Genomic DNA, 16,911 nt, shown 5'->3' with positions numbered 1-16,911 from the left:
CTAAATTTACAGCTATAAGTAAAGTTAACTATGCAAAATGAGCTTCTGAACTTATGGGATCCCTAAAGCAAGCAGGACCTCTTTTTGGTAGCTGTCCATAAATATTGTTATGATGTTTTTTGGGGGGTGGGGGTTAGGCTGAATGCCTGGGCCTCCCTTCTAATTCCTGTATCCAGCACAGATTCAATTGCTGGAATAGCCAGGCCAGCCTAGGTGATGGGCCGTTAACAGAACAAAAGAAAGGCGCTCTGTGCCAGATGACAAATGGGTGGGGGCCCTCCTCCAACGCTCATTTAGAAGGACAGAGCCTGAGTTTTTAGGGCAGAATTTGCTGCTTTGTGATCTGGAGACTAGAGAAAAAGCAGGAGGTCAGAGAGCAATGTTCGATTTCTGTTTGAATTGAAGGCTGAAGTTATGAGAGAAGCAGTACCCTTTTGAGGTGTTAATACAGTGGTACCTCAGGTTAAGTACTTAATTCGTTCCGGAGGTCCTTACTTAACCTGAAACTGTTCTTAACCTGAAGCACCACTTTAGCTAATGGGGCCTCCTGCTGCCACCACGCCGCCGGAGCACAATTTCTGTACTCATCCTGAAGCAAAGTTCTTAACCTGAAGCACTATTTCTGGGTTAGCACAGTCTGTAACCTGAAGTGTAAGTAACCTGAAGCCTATGTAACCCGAGGTACCACTCCATCATAGGCTCGGGTTGTATAGATGTATAAACAAACCATGTATCATAAAGACACTCACAACACTTGCTATGTCTGATTCCCAAAAGGAAACACGAATAGGGATAAGCACCTGAAACCCCTGGAATTTCAGAGATTAGGGTGGCATGTAACAATATTTATCGTATTCAAAATCTGCATCAAGCCATCTGGTGTTTTTATAGTTAACATGTACATGTTAAGGTCCTTTTCCATCCAAAGGATTTATGTGGCAGCTGCCATCTTTCTTTTAAATATGTAATTCCCTCACCCCATATGACTCCAGCCTACCACATCATGAGTAAATGTGATAACACCAGGGGCGGGGGGGGGGAGGGTGTATAGAGAATAATTTAGTGATGAGTGTAGAGGATGCAGTTGTGTAGTTTTGAGATGGGTCAGATTCAAGCTTCAAGAACTCTTGCACCCTTAACACTTCACCACCCTAGACTGATGATGACTTGCTTTGCTTTGTATCTAAAACCAGTACAGAAGAGGACTTTAATATAACAATGAACGGTTAGAATTCCAAATCAATCACTTCAGACAGGGACTTTAAATATTTCATGTAGCCATGGGGGCATTCTATTTTCAGGGTCTTCAAAAAGACTTTGTGTCATTTGGTGTGATATCGCTCTCCTGCTAACCCTTGCTGCTGTCGCTTTGACCTTTTTCTTTTAAATGCCTCAAACATTTCAGATATACATCGCTGCCTCAATGAGTTTTCGCTTCACATTTGCTTTGATTGCATTGCTACCACTCATTGAGTCATGTGGCAAATGCACTGTTTAATCTTTTTTTGGCCCCAAGGAAAGGTCTGTGCACTTCCAGTGCTTTTCAGATGCTGGAAGAAAGGTTTGTATTAAGGGCATTTACCTGCTGTCAACATTTCAAAAACTAGAAGGGGGGGGGGAGCAAGTATTAAAAGTTCCTTCTCTTAAATAATTCCATGTTTTGCCAAAAACAATGAGACAGAGAAAAATAGATTTCCTCTCCTCACCCCCTACCATTTCTTCTCCCCCCTATCTCATTTTCAGGAGTAGAAGAAAATAGTTTGGACAGCTTTGTGTTTGATACATTAATTCCTAAACCAATTAGCCAACGGTACTTTAACTTACTGATGGAGCATCACAGAATTATCCTGTCAGGACCTAGTGGCACTGGGAAGACCTATTTAGCCAACAGGCTTGCAGAATATGTGATAACGAAGTCTGGCAGGAAAAAAATGGAAGATGCCATTGCTACTTTTAATGTAGATCACAAATCAAGCAAGGTAAGACATAAAAAGAACCAACAGCTATCAACTGTACAATTTTTAAGAAACTGCAGATGTTTCATTACATGCCATGGACTTATGTAATTGCTGATGTTTCCTTTTGTTCTTTTTATTTTTATTTAGGATTTCCCAGCATAGTCTCAATACAGTAGCCATTTGTGATTGCAAATATTTACAAATAAATTAAGGTGTTTTATCATTATCAGTTAGCATATTGAAAGTTAAATCTCCAATCTCTGCTTTTTTTCTTTGTCTTTTTTTAAAAAACAACATTTATTCAAAACCATTCATAATATGGAAATTTTTCAGTATTCAGAGTGGATCAAAAATGACACAGTCAGAAACTTGCAATATCAACCTTATCATCCCACCATTTTCATGCTTTCTGTCATGTTGCAAAGATTTTTCCAGTGTTGATGTACATGAAAAACAATCTGTCTTCAAAAATTTAACCAACACACTCGTACATTGTATATTTGATGCCCCACCTAATTCACAACCTGCAGCTTTTTAGAGAAAATGAATTACTTTGAATGAAGAAATTCTTCCATCTTACCTAGAAAGTGAATGAGTAATTCCATTGCTCATTCAGTTGTATTATGGAAGGTGAAATTGGAATCCGCCAACTTGGGCCATCTTTAGCCTCCACATGTCCAGGAAAGGATGTAAAAGGGGGTTCTACACACATACAACTCTATGTGTGGGGCACTTCCACTCAGAAACCCTGCATGAAGCTCCTTTCACACCTTCTTCTGAAGGAACAGAAGTCAGGGTGTCTCTCTGAGGCGTGATACGTCTTATAAGGCTTCCCCTTGTGGTTCAGATGGTTAGACTTAACTAGGATCCTGTTACTGAAAACCAATTTTTAAAAAAGAAAAGAATGCTCAGAGCAAGTGCCTCAGGCTGACATTGTCAAAAATGGTTTAAGCAGCAGTTCGTTTTAGTGGAAGTTTTGCAACTGTGAGGCTGTTAGTTAAGCATCTTCTGTTTTACTGGGTTCTTCCTTCTTTTCTTTAAGGATGTGCAACAATACCTTGCCAATTTGGCTGAACAATGCAGTGCTGATAACAGTAGTGCTGACCTTCCTGTGGTAATAATTCTTGACAACCTCCATCATGTTGGTTCTTTGAGTGACATCTTCAATGGTTTCCTCAACTGTAAATATAACAAATGGTAGGTTTGCTCTTTACCTTGTTTTGAATATGCTGAGTGTAAGTCATTGGTGTGGTACAGGTTGCTGACTGGAGCTGACAGGAGTTTTAATCCAAAAAGCTTTAAAGCATTTATTTGTGCATGTCACAACACAATTAAGTAAGAACCTGTATTCTCAATAGCAGTGAAAGCTTAATATTCTACTATCATAGATATGGCTGTTATAAATTGCTGTCACTTCAAATAAGCACTTCATACAATTTCATATAAGTAACTGCACCCTATAAATTCATATGAACAAGCATAGCTTATCTCTAAGATCTTGGCAACAGTGACAAGCTATGCTTGTTTATGAGTCCAGTTATGAGTCTTCTACATTATAGAATCCAAGCCCTGCTAGCCTAGAATGAAATGAAACTGATCAGGACCTTACACACCCGTTTTAGAGAGATGACAGAAGTGAAGGTAATGCCTGATAAACAGTAGAGTGGCAGCAGTGTGTGGTAGAAATAAGCTCAGCTGAGTCATTGCTGACACACACAAAATTCCTTTATGCAATGCAAATTACCGTATTTTTCGCTCTATAAGACGCACCAGACCATAAGACGCACCTAGTTTTTGGAGGAGGAAATCAAGAAAAAAAATATTCTGAATCTCAGAAGCCAGAACAGCAAGAGGGATCGCTGTGCAGTGAAAGCAGCAATCCCTCTTGCTGTTCTGGCTTCTGGGATAGCTACACAGCCTGCATTCGCTCCATAAGATGCACACACATTTCCCCTTACTTTTTAGGAGGGGGAAAGTGAGTCTTATGGAGCGAAAAATACGGTAACACATTGTAAAATGAATAGAAGGAAGAGGACATCAAAAATGAACATTCTTGGTCATTAGATCTCCAGAGGCCTTTCTCTGGCTGCCTGGCCTTTGATAGTTAGGGAGTGACAATCAGAGAACTGGTTTCTTTGTAACACTGACAGACTGTTAGACTGTTAGACTGTTAGGGTAGGTAGGATTTGGGAGACAGACCAGCAGATGTCAGGTGAAAACATTGTATTCACTTTTGGCCATGTTTTGATTTTTTTACTTACTTATTACATATATAGCCCATGTTTTTGTTTAAGAAATGATAAAGGCCAATAACCAGAAAACCCAAAGCATAACAATAACTAATGTTGCAATAAATATAATAAAACTTAATAAAAATGGGGGGGGGATTAACAATGATTTTAGTGTTGCCTTTTGGTTTTTATTTTCATGCTGCAAAAACACAGTTTTCCTGAATTTGATATTTTATCATATTTTAATGGTGGTTTTATGTTGGGGGTTTTTCCAATTCCGCCTAACATTTAAAAACAAATAAATGGCAAGATGTAAATGTGTTAAATTAATTGGCAGCTCTATTTATTTCTGTAGTCCCTATATTATTGGAACTATGAACCAGGGAGTTTCATCTTCACCTAACCTTGAACTGCATCAAAATTTCAGGTAAAAAATTGTGTTTAAAAATGCTTCTTCTGATCTAGGTTTAAACCTTTGAGGTTATATATATATATATATATGGTGTGTGTGTGTGTGTGTGTGTGTGTGTGTGTGTGTGTGTGTTGTAACAGGTCTGTTCTTTCTGATGTGGATACATCAGGAAGCCACCACATAGATATGTTTCCAGATAGTCCTAAAAGAAAACAAAAGTTAAATGCCAAGTGGCGTTTAGTAACTTGTGAAAGGAGACCATGCCTTTTTACCACATTTCCAAGGCACCAAGGTGGTAAAACTGCTGTGCACTCTGTCCAAATAGTTTGGGATATTGATGCCCAAAAGGTCACCTTTGCAGGGTTGGAAAAAAATATACCGGTATGTGGATAGATAGACAGACAGAGATTTCATCAAATTTTTACCTTTCTCACTGAGCTTAGGGCCTGATATTGAAGAGAATCTATGAGTTATGAGGAAGAAATTTAAGAATCATGGTCCTGTGGCAGTTCTGCCGTCTAGCTCAGCAGCTTGTTTACAGACAGTGGCCAACCAAGTGCCACAGGCAAGCTCAAGAAGGGCTCACCATCCCCTGTTGATAATTCCTAGCATCTGGTAGTCAGAGATACACAATCTCTGAATACAGAGGATGCTGTCAGGTCTCCTAGAGGACTGAAGCCCAAATCTTCCACGTAATTGTTTCACATTTTCTTTTTAGCCATTTAAGCTTGCGCCTATCACATTGGCCGATGATAATAATATTGTTTGTAGTTTAATTATGCAGTATGTGAAGAGGCACAATCTATCCATTTTAGTGGATTGCCCAGAGTTCCTGTAATGTGAATACGTTCTCTAACTGATTCTTTGCCTGCATAGGTGGGTGCTGTGTGCCAACCACATGGAGCCTGTCAAAGGGTTCTTATCCAGGTATCTGAGAAGGAAACTGATTGAGACAGAAATAGAGAGGAGCGCACGCAATAATGACCTCATCAAAATAATTGACTGGATTCCGAAGACATGGCATCATCTGAACAGCTTCTTAGAAACGCACAGTTCTTCTGATGTAACCATCGGTGAGGCCTTTCTTCAATTAATAATGCAAATTATGGGACAAAAACGGGATCTTGAGGCTTATCTAAACTTACAGGCTTACCGTGAGTCTGCTTCACTGATGTCAAATTAATTGGCAGCTGACCTTTTGTGCTCAAACAAAATATTTAAGAGTGGATTGAGCTGGAGCTTGGGTTGGCAAACTTGGTAATGCTGCTTATAGTTTTAAAAAAATCCTACTAAAATGAAAAGGACATGCAATTGCTCACTCATGCTACACAACTGCAGTTTGCTAGTTGAGTTTTTTCTTCCTTTGTCCTTTTCCTGCTTGTCCATTTTTCAAAAGGTTTCTGGGATTCTTTCTAACTTTCCGCCCCTTTAACATATTTTCCCTTGTTTTCTGACTTTCATTAGCACAGTACTAGTACACAGCTGTAGATTTATTTCACAAATTAAAACAGGGATATCAGCCAAGAGAGTGGAGTGAGAGGACATTTTAAACAAATTCACAAGACTGCCATTACTTCAACATGATCTGTGGTTGTTTTTAGAACTGAGATATAACCCACCCCCATTTTCTCAGGCCCATTCATCCGCCATGAAAGTGGGGTGGGTGCACTGGTGGAGGAAGAGGAGTGTGGGGGGAGCACACCACCCCTGGCAGCGCGATCCTGGTGGGGTGCCATCACGGCTTCCCCCCCCCGCCTGGCGCCATGCCCCTGGGACGCGCGCCAGCCCCTCCCCCACCTGCTCTCCGCCCCCTGGTGCCGGAACATGAAGCTCTGCCACTGGGTGGGTGGATAAATATTTAGTGACTTGTGAATGGCTTTCTTTTTTAAAAAACAAATAAATGTGGAGGGGTTCCCTTAGCTTTAAATATGATGTGTGGGAGGAGTTTCCCCCTTCTTTTTTTAAGCCACAGCAATAACAACAAAAATGGTGGGTGGTGCGTGAGGTGAAGGCTCAGCTAGTGCAGTTGAATTTCTGGTCAGAACATCCCTGGGAATGTCCTAGCCTGCAAGCAACTAAAGCATTGTAAAAATAACAACTCAGTTTCCCTAGCACTAAACTATGCTTTATTGTCCTTCTATGATGTCAAATACACTAAGACAATGGTAATTAGAGGGCCATGATCCATCCGCCACTGTTGGCCTCTGTGACATCAGAGCATGGCAGCCAATGACATTAATGGCACTGGGGACAGATAAGGCTAAGACAGGCAACATAATTTTACATTTTTAAAAGAGAGAGATTTTTAAAATTCAGCTTTTCTCTATAAGCATTCCCAATTGGCCACAATTTACTTTGACATTTGCCATGTAGCAGCTGGCAGCTGCTGCAACATAAACAAGCAAGTGAAATAAGTTCAGCATATTTATGTAACAGCATGCCTTGCTTTCAGAAGAAATGAGTACAGTATTGTGTCATTTCTCCCAACAGAAACAAACACAATATAGGACCTATGAAGGAGTTTGATTTTAATAAAAGCAGAGCTCATATTTGCTATGTTGCAAACTTCCAAAATAATGCCAGATATTGCCCTTTTCTTCTTCTTTTTTACAAAACATGTTGTCATATCTTATGTACAAGTAGCAAGCTAAATGCAAGAAAATGCCACTATATGTTTTGAAGAATTGTGAATGTGGAATGTTAACTTCAGGGATGGGAAATCTGCCACCAACCATGTGTGATTGGACCCCAACTCCTATCCACCCCTTCCAGCATGGCCAGTGGTCAGGGATAATGGGAGCTGTAGTCCAACAACATCAGGAGGGCCATAATATCCCCCCTGTCTGCTTTAAACAGCTTGCTGAGTTCATGTTTTCTAACAAAAAATAATTCCTATCTCAGGTCCTCGCCTTTTTCTGCCCTGCCCTATAGACGTTGATGGTTCCAGAGTGTGGTTCACAGACCTCTGGAATTATTCCTTGGTACCATATATTATGGAAGCTGTGAGAGAAGGACTTCAGGTAAGACTTTAAACAGATTCCAAAAGTGTAAAAAGCATATGCGTTTCCCAATGGGTATTTTTACTTTTTTTTACAAGACACTTCTGGCTAATCTGTGACAGGGGGACACTGAAATATATCAGCATCAGCTTTTTGTGCCCATTTTCATCCTCTTGGTGCATACTACATATCTGGAGGAGAATGAATTCCTTCTAAATTTAGAGCTTCGTTTTAGCAATCCTCTGTGCTTAATTAAGAAAGAAGAAGAGGGAGAAAGAGACAAAATTACTTTTATGTATTTAGTGGTTTATTGCCTGAATGGCTTTTGCATAGGAGAGAGGTGGTGGTTCTGGCAATGTGAAATTTTGAAGTACTTGTTATTTCATTCTCAGACTGAACCTCGGGTTTATAAACTTCTGGTTATGGCAAATCACTAAAAGTGATCTAGTTATATTGGCAACTAGCACTCACCCAAAATATTAACTACTTCCATTTTTTTTAACCATTGAGAGGTAGTGTGGTGTAGTACTTGGAAGCCACAGTTCAAATCCCCTCTTGGCCATGAAGCACCCTGGATGCATTTCAGCCTAAGCTACCTCACAGGGTTAGAACCATGTACACCACCTTGAGCAACTTTGAGAAAAAGTGGGATATAAATGCAATAACATGTTACATCAATTGTAACATGTTAATTATAAAGATATTGGCTTGTCAATAAGTCACAATTGAAGCATCCTGAATTGTTTAAATATTACACTAATTTTTCGAAAGTGCTTTCAAGAAAGATTCCAATACAAAATAGGAGCAGCATCTACAACCATCCAAGGACGCTAAAATGGCGTCTTCATGGCACTGAGAATTTCAGGGTTTGAAAATACAACTAATATGTGACCAAACTATGCATTGTGCCAAGTGCTGTGTTGTATTTAACTGTATATTTAAACAAAAGTGGAGCCGATCAGGATAGGGACTGTGGGACGTGGAAATTTAAGCCTGTGACCCCCTGCCCTAGACAAAACTGCTTCCCTTCTGACTGTATCCTATATGTCGGCCAAAAAATGTGGATGCATTTTGGGTTGGGAGGAATTTTGAGGTTATGGAGGCATGAAACTCACTGGCATTCTTCACTACTGCCAGCTGCCATTTTTCTTCCCCAGAAAAGGCTAGAAGAGCAGTATGTCATGGCATAATGTCATTCAGATGGGCGTTCTGGGGAGAAATGACGGTATCCATTGGAAGCTGCCATTCCCTCCCCCCACCCTACATGTCATGATTCTGGGGAGGGGGAAAAATTACCTGCCAGCCCCAGTGAGGTTGAGTTTCTATCACCTGAAAATGCAAAAGGGAGAGTTAATGAACCTCGTCCCATTTTGTTGTCATGCAACAAATTTGGGCCAAAAGGTCTTGCACTACCATGCTGAACATTCTCCAACTGAAATTAAACGACCCATTTGTTTTTCTATTTTGCAATGGACACTTAGATGTATGGCAAACGAGCACCTTGGGAAGATCCTTCAAAGTGGATAGCAGATACTTGTCCATGGAGTTCACTGCAGCATGACTGGTCATCATTGCTTCAGTTGAGACCGGAAGATGTTGGTTATGAAGGTTATGCATCTGCCAAAGAAGGAACCACTTCAAAGCACATTCCACAGACAGATTCAGAAGGAGATCCTTTGGTAAAAGGATTATTATTACTGTGCTATTATTATTGTGAGAGCCTACATAGTGGGAGAGGCTATCTACTCACACAGCAGAGTTTATCCTTCCTCTCCATTTCCCTGTAGCCCCCTCACAAACCACCAAAAACTGCTCCAGAGGATTAAGGGAACCTCCAGAACATATTTGGGTGCTGGAGGGGAGAGAAGAGAAACCAGAAATTCAGTTAAGCAATCAGTTTTGCTTTGCACAAGTAGGTGGACATTGCCTTGTGGAAGTATGTAGACATGTTTTTCTTTTTCAGCAAGTTCAAGTCAAAAAGGTGGTTGGCTATTTATTATCAATTTCTGCTAACCGTATTTTTTGCTCTATAAGACTTTACCCTCCTAAAAAGTAAGGGGAAATGTGTGTGCGTCTTATGGAGCGAATGCAGGTGGGAGGCTCTGCTCAGCACTCCCTTTAAAGAGCCGCGTGGAGCGTGTGTGCGGCTCTTTGGGGCTTTTCCCCGAGGAGGGAGAAGGGCTGCCCTTCTCCCTCCTTGGAAAAAGCCTCCAAGAGCCACACACACATTCCGCGCGCTCTTTAAAGGGAGTGCGGCCCATGGGGGAGCCTTAGCCGTGCGCAGCCTCTCCTGGGCAGGGGATGAAGGCTCCCCATGCCTGCGGAGGCTTCACGCGGCTATCCCTGGCTTTTGCGGGAGGTGGGGGAAGGGACAGAGCATGCGGCTCTGTCCCTTCCCCCACCTCCCAGAAAAGCCCCCAAGAGCCGCGCTCTCTCTAAAGAGCGAGCGGCTCTTGAGGGAGGTGGGGGGAAAGCTATGTGCGTCTTATGGTCCGGTGTGTCTAATAGAGCGAAAAATACGGTAAGTTTCACAGCTCTCCAATTAAGCACCACATTGCACTTCCTAGACTGTTTTTCTGCTCACTCCTTTTTTTTTTTGACTCCCTTCTTTCCATACGGTGCTGTCTCTGCTCTTTCCTTCATCCCCATCATTCCTTGCTTTCAGTTAACTTTCTCCTCTCTCCTCTTTTCTTGACTCACTTGTTTTGTGTTGGCCCAGCCACTGGCGGAGGAAGAGGAGTGCAAGGGGAGCGCACCGCCCCCGGCAGCGTGCCATCACGGCTGCCCCCGCCTCCCCCAGGATGCACACCAGCCCAGCCCCGCCTGCTCTCTGCCCCCCCCCCGGTGCTGGAGCATGTAGCTCCGCCACCAGCCCAGCCCCGCCTGCTCTCTGCCCCCCCCCCCGGTGCTGGAGCATGTAGCTCCGCCACTGGGCCCAGCTTCCTGATCTTTTATTTCAATATAATTCCTTGAGGTTTAAACATCACCTTACTCCCCAAGTAGCTTGCCCAGAATCATGAGTAGGTAATCCTCATGCACAAGGGTTTTTTTCAGCTGGAACTCCAGTGAGCGCCATTGTCATAAGAGAACAAGGGTGGTGTTCATGGTGAGTTCCAGCACTTCTTTTTCTAGAAAAAAAAATAGCATTGCTCATGCATATATTCCTCCAAATAGTCTTGGGTTCTTATATGGTTGCTTTAAATTGTCATCTGCCTCCATATAGTGTACCCAAGATAATATTGGTGTCTATTCATCCTATAAGGGTGGCGCTGTGGTCTAAACCACTGAGCCTAGGGCTTGCCAATCGGAAGGTCAAAGTTTGAATCCCCGCGACGGGGTGAGTTCCCGTTGCTCGGTCCCAGGTCCTGCCAACCTAGCAGTTCAAAAGCACGTCAAAGTGCAAGTAGATAAATAGGTATCGCTCTGGCGGGAAGGTAAACAGCGTTTCCATGTGCTGCTCTGGTTTTGCCAGAAGCAGCTTAGTCATGCTGGCCATGTGACCTGGAAAAACTGCAGACAAATGTCAGACAGTAAAGCGAGATGAGCACCACAACCCCAGAGTCATTTGTGACTGGACTTAACTGTCAGGGGTCCTTTACCTTTACCTTTTATTCACCGTATACTGCCATAAAAAGGATCTAATCAGATTATACAGGACTTGTGCCTGAATGTAACTATTATTTTAGCTTCACATCAAGGAGATATCATCTCAGGATATCAGTCTATTTCTGTGCCAATTGCAAACATTTTGATCTACCCACCAGATGTCCCATCACAATTTAAGAGTGAAAACGACAAAAGGGGGGAAGTCGCATATATCCAAGTGAATATTAGAGGTTTAGTGGGGAAAGATCCTGAGAAGTAGCTGAATTAAAGGCTGGATCCTCCCTTACACCACTTTAGTGGTATTATTTATTTCCATTTCTATTCAATTTTTTTAAAAAGGAACTGAAGGCAGCTAAAAAATCAGTAGCAAAGCATTATAAAATAAAACAACCACGACCAAAATTCCACCAACCTCCCCCGCGACAAACATAATCAAAATGTTAACATATATAAACAAGGTGCACAACATTATTCAACCCAAAGACTTGTGGCTAGCAACCTACCGTATTTTTCGCCCTATAGGACACACTTTTCCCCCTCCAAAAATGAAGGGGAAATCTGTGTGCGTCCTATGGGGCGAATACAGGCTTTCGCTGAAGCTTGGAGAGCGAGAGGGGTTGGTGCGCACCGACCCCTCTCGCTCTCCAGGCTTCAGGAAGCTATCAGCAAGCCTGGGGAGCCCACGGGAGTTCCCGCAGGGCTCCCCGCGCTGAGGATAGCAGCCTGCCGCCCGGCGCGCGATGCGCCCTGAAGCAGAGTGCCCTTCGCGCCGGGCAGACATCTGCAGCCTGCTGCACGGAGCGTGGGGCGCGCTGAAGCAGAGCGCCCCGTGCTTCGGGCAGACATCGGCCAGCCCCACAAGCTCGGGGGACAGCGGGGAGGCGCAGCGCTGCCATCCCGCTGCTCCCCGACTTTTATTTCCCCCCCAAAAAACTAGGTGCGTCCTATGGGACGAAAAATACGGTATATATCCTGCAGAGGGGCATACTATATGGTTGTGGCCACTGTAAAGCTGATAAGACCCAAATAAATCTGAGAAGAAGGTACTGGGGCAAGAGAAAGCACATAGCCCACTTTTCTTTGCTCAGAAAAACCAAAGCACTTCGTTCAAATAATGCACCATTTAAAAATGCTGGTGGTGTAAGATCAATTCCCTGAGCAACATGGCGAGAGGGACGATTTCTAAATACCAACTATAATTACAGTAATTTTAGGCACTGAGCATCTTACAGCTCTCCGGGGCTCTTGATGTTAAGTAAGATGTGCTTAAAGGCTCCTCTGGAAACCAGCCTCGCAGCTGTGGCATGCTATTTTCTGTTGCCAAGGTCGGCTCCTGGGCAGCAGATGGTGCTCTTGTATCCAGCAGCTGGCTTCAGTCCACTCCACTTCAGTTCCCACCTCCTCTTCTTCTCTAAGATGGTGTGACTGTGTATGCAAAAGCGATTGCATTCCCTTTTATCCCCACAGTGTATTCTGACACCAAAAGCCTAGTCTATTCTTACCTTGGCGTTGGGAAAATGGATTCAGGATCGTGGCTCAGATCAAGAGCTCCCTGTCCTTTAAACACCTTTGAATTCCTGCAGCCTTTGATTCTCTCCAAAGTTTCCATTGCTCTCTGCCTGTGGAGACTTCTAAAAAAAGAAGAGGGATTCAAAAGTTTGCCATCTCAGCCAGCACTGGTTTTTCAAAGTGCTGAACCCATCACATGTCCCTGTTGCCTGCTCAAAGGCTTGAAAGCAGAGATCGTGTCCTCCAAATCATTGAGAGCCACATGTTGCGGTGAGATCACCAAACTGCCTTCTTGTTGCTGGGGTGGGCCCGTTTGGATGACCTCCCTGCCTCATTGGTCTCCCCTTTGTTACTGGGGCAGATTTCTGTCGGTTGGGGTTTGATTGGCACATAAGGGGCTGCACGTGGCGAAATACTTCCTCTTTCGCATTGTGCAGTGGATCTCCCTCCCTATAATTTAAGGTTGTGTTTTTGACCTTGCTATGCCTATCTAGGGGCCGTCTGTTTTTGGAGCAGGGGCCCAGTAGGAATTTTGCCACTTGGCTGATGCCATTTGGTTTTTGCCTACTGTGTAGCAAATCGTCACAACTTTGTAAGGTTGGCGGGTAGGCACTGGTTCATCCTTTGGTGGAGGGGATTATGGATTGGCTGTGCCTGCTCCTCAATTTTGTTGCTGCTGCTAGGGAATTCCGTTAAAGGAATCCAGGGACTCGATTTGCTCTGTCCGATCCCCTCTCAGGGGTAGGACCATGCCAGAGTTCCTGGGAACATCTGGGGTGAACTAAGAGGCGGAAATCTGCCTCTCTGCTCCCCCAGTTTGTTTTCCCTTACTGACTTCCAGTTGTCAGTCCTGTTCCTGCCGGTGCAGGTTCAGGTAGTCCGAACCAATGGCTAAGCAACCACTCACATGCTGTAAACAAAGTTGTGGCCAAATTAATGCCAAAAATCCTAAACAAATATTCTGTTTCCTGTGTGATTTATTTTGGAGGGGGTTTGATGGGTCTTCACACACAACCACTGTTGCCTTCGCTTCTTAACAGCAATGACACCAGCATTTCCTTGTTTCTTCCTCAGATGCACATGCTAATGAGGCTCAAAGAAGCAGCCAGCTACTCCAGCGCACAGAGCTGCGACAGCGATACTGCTAGTCACCATGATGATATTCTGGACCCCTCGCTTGAGTCAACTCTCTAGAGAGGAACGGGCCTGGTTATATAGGATGCTGGTTCAACTGTCCCGGCTTTAACTGCTGCAGTGCCGAAGCAGCGCGTGCCAGGGTGGCCCGAGAGAGAGCGTGAGTGCTGTGTCATATATAGGCGGTCGACTTATCTCTAGAAAGTCAGGAAAGCAAATCAAAATGGAAAGCTTGAATTAGTTTATTTTCAAGAGATTTCAGTATCAGTGGAGCTGAGTGAGACTCCATCAATCAACTGGAAAGGGCCTTTTAATGGGAGGGGGAGGGGGGACAACTAAGCAGATTGCACATGTGTTAGCCAAACTGGAATCTCCTTGGGGTTGTTTCTTTCTGTCTTTCTTCTTGTCTCAAAAGTTTACAATGCAAGCCTTTTGGTTTTTTTTACACTTCAATTTACTACGAGGTGCTGCATTAGTGGTCTTTGCGATCCTGGTCCTCTAACCTCTGCCGGTGCCCCATGGCACTCATTACAAGACACAACGGTAGTGTTTGAATTGTACACTGCTGCCCATTCCAAAATGAGTTGGAGAAAGAAAAAGAAAATACAGAAAGAAACTCCATAAAAGCACAAAACAGTTTTGTGCAATTGCCAGGAAAACGCTACTGTGATATATGCTGGAAAAGTGCCAATTTGATACTAAGCTGCCAAGTTTGCAGTGATGTGGTCCACCAAGGTTTCTGGGTTGTTGTTGTTGTTTTCCTGTACAAATCATCTGTTTTATATACAACTTGTTTTTAGCTGCGAGGGTATTTTTTAAACACCTGGCCACCTCTTAACAAGGTTTTTTTTTACCAATTCTTATCTGACACTGAGTAAAGGCTTTCTTAGGGCTTCATATGTTTCGAGCCTTTTCAGTGGGGGGGAAAAGAGAACATTTCCTATGGTGCTGTCTCACTGCCTTAAAACCGATTTCTAGAACAATTTTACAGTTGGTTTAATTTGTTAAACCATTGATTATTTACACTGTTTTCTTTCTTCATTTACTAACGAGAGAGCATCAGTGAACACAGTAGCCTCATCTCTGTATATCATGTTTTTTAACGAAGTGGCTAGAAGAACGATCTATTGATATAGATATATAGATAGATTATATATATATATATATATATAGTATTTTTTATCTTGTGTGAATAGATTACCATCTAAAATATTCAAGTGACCCAGAAGCCACTCCTAATAATAAACAATGATTAATAACAAAACCTGAGACAGTTGGCTTAAGTCCATTTGGTTCTATGAAAAAGAGCTTATTAAAAGAGAGGTGTTTTGGGAAAAAATCTTATCCAGCAGAGCTGGGTGCACTTGGTGCAGCATGAGCACAAATATTTCTTTATTCTTTTCCCTTCCTCTTCATTCCCCCCCCCCCCAGTTTGAAGCATGCTGTTTTGATTGCAATTGTTGTACATGAAGAAATTCAGCATTATGACACAGTGATTGTCCACTGTGGTTGAGAGAAAAGTTTATACTGTAAAGGGGGAGGGGGGTTGGTTTTGCACAGTCTACTGGGAGGGTCTTCTAATGTTAAAAAAAAAAAAAAGCCTTGCACAAATGAAAGCAAACAACAGTGACAGCAACAACAAAAATAAGAAACTGTATTTTATCTTGTTGGTGTTAAGAGATGTTTCATTTACTGAGATTACCTGTATGTTGCAAAAAAAATAAAGTTAAAAATATCCAGAGCGCAAACCATACAATCTGGAGGTTTTTAAAAATATATATATTTAAAAACAATGGTGTGTTTGTCCTGTATTTAGAATTGTTATGACTATGCAGGAGCTATCCATGCTAGAGTGAGCATGTTTCAATCTACATTATAAAAGCCAATACATCTTAGGCAAATACAAAAATGTTGTATATCCTGGCAGACTACACCAGTTTGAATGAAAACTGATCAGAGTAATTGGATATGCCAATTCAAATAAACGGAAGTAATACAAGGGCTATGGCATTGTGTAGACATGCACTTGTATACTTAGAGCCACAGTCCTGAAATTGCCAACTCTGAGCACATCACGTTCACTGCAATAGGATGCTAACGGTTGCTTTCCAGATCCAGCTAGCCAGTGAGTACCTTCAGGACGTGTAACTGGTGCTACAAACTCCTGTGGCCCATCTACTTTATAAAACAAAGTCAAGGAAATCAGTGTAGTTTTCCTTGCTGCAGCACTGAAGCTACAGGTCCCCTGCATGGTGCTATTGCCCTACTAAATAAAACTCTGATATTATGCACAAAGAATGTAGTCTGAAGTCAGGCACCAATCCTAGATTACTTTCTCATATTGTTAAATGACATGCCACTCTCTGGCAGATGACTAAAACAACAACTGCTCTTTATGATATATGTGGTCTGAAACAACATATAAGCAAACCCATGAATTCCTGCCATTTTGACGCACACACACAAAATACCTGTATGTATGTACCACATAATACAAATTTCCCTGCAATACATCTCAATGAGTCCACCTAGTTTACAACTTTAAAATGTTTGTGAAACATTTGTCTGTATACATTTTATATTTTGTACATTTTTGATGTAACATATCATGTAAATAGACAGAAACAGTGAGATAAATCATCTGAAAAGTTTTGTAGTCTTTGTAAAGCCCTAATAATAAGTATTTGGTGTCATCAGACTTAACTGGATGATGTATTTTCTATTGATTTGTTGTTCTTCTAGCTTGTAAACCAGCTTGCATATATTTTTTGCAAGTGTGCACACTGTATCTGTCTAAATTATTACTTTGCCATTAAAGTGGAATTATTTATTGACAACTGAGTCTGTTGTCTTTTGCACATTGCAGTGTTACTTTCAATAATATATGCATTTTTGTTCACACTAGTTGGTGCATTTATGTACACATATTTTTAGTCTGACAACTGCATTACAAAAATTGTGGAAATGTGAATTTCAAAGGATCAGTTGTGTTTCAGTTCACATATTGTTTCAGGAAGAGTGAATTAGGTAGGTTCACATTAAAATATGAACCAAACCAAATT

The 16,911-nt window shown here is 42.2% G+C and overlaps 1 protein-coding gene across 11 annotated transcripts in view; it reads left to right on the top strand.

The window, feature by feature from the left end:
* The window catches only part of NAV3 (neuron navigator 3), a 430,222-nt gene extending 413,536 nt beyond the window's left edge, over positions 1–16,686 (top strand). For all 11 annotated transcript variants that reach the window (XM_080971313.1, XM_080971308.1, XM_080971315.1 and 8 more), the window contains 7 exons: positions 1,744–1,979; positions 3,001–3,155; positions 4,545–4,616; positions 5,478–5,674; positions 7,503–7,621; positions 9,082–9,279; positions 13,790–16,686. In XM_080971313.1, the coding sequence (XP_080827439.1) occupies positions 1,744–1,979; positions 3,001–3,155; positions 4,545–4,616; positions 5,478–5,674; positions 7,503–7,621; positions 9,082–9,279; positions 13,790–13,909 (1,097 nt within the window). In that variant the 3' untranslated portion in view covers positions 13,910–16,686. The remainder of the gene's footprint in view (positions 1–1,743; positions 1,980–3,000; positions 3,156–4,544; positions 4,617–5,477; positions 5,675–7,502; positions 7,622–9,081; positions 9,280–13,789) is intronic.
* The last annotated feature ends 225 nt before the right edge of the window (positions 16,687–16,911 follow it).

The sequence above is a fragment of the Podarcis pityusensis genome (genome assembly GCF_964106645.2).
Source record: "Podarcis pityusensis genome assembly, chromosome: 10".
Lineage (NCBI taxonomy): Eukaryota > Metazoa > Chordata > Lepidosauria > Squamata > Lacertidae > Podarcis > Podarcis pityusensis.
The sequence above is the reverse complement of the archived record's forward strand: the minus strand, read 5'-3'. Positions and strand labels throughout refer to the sequence as shown.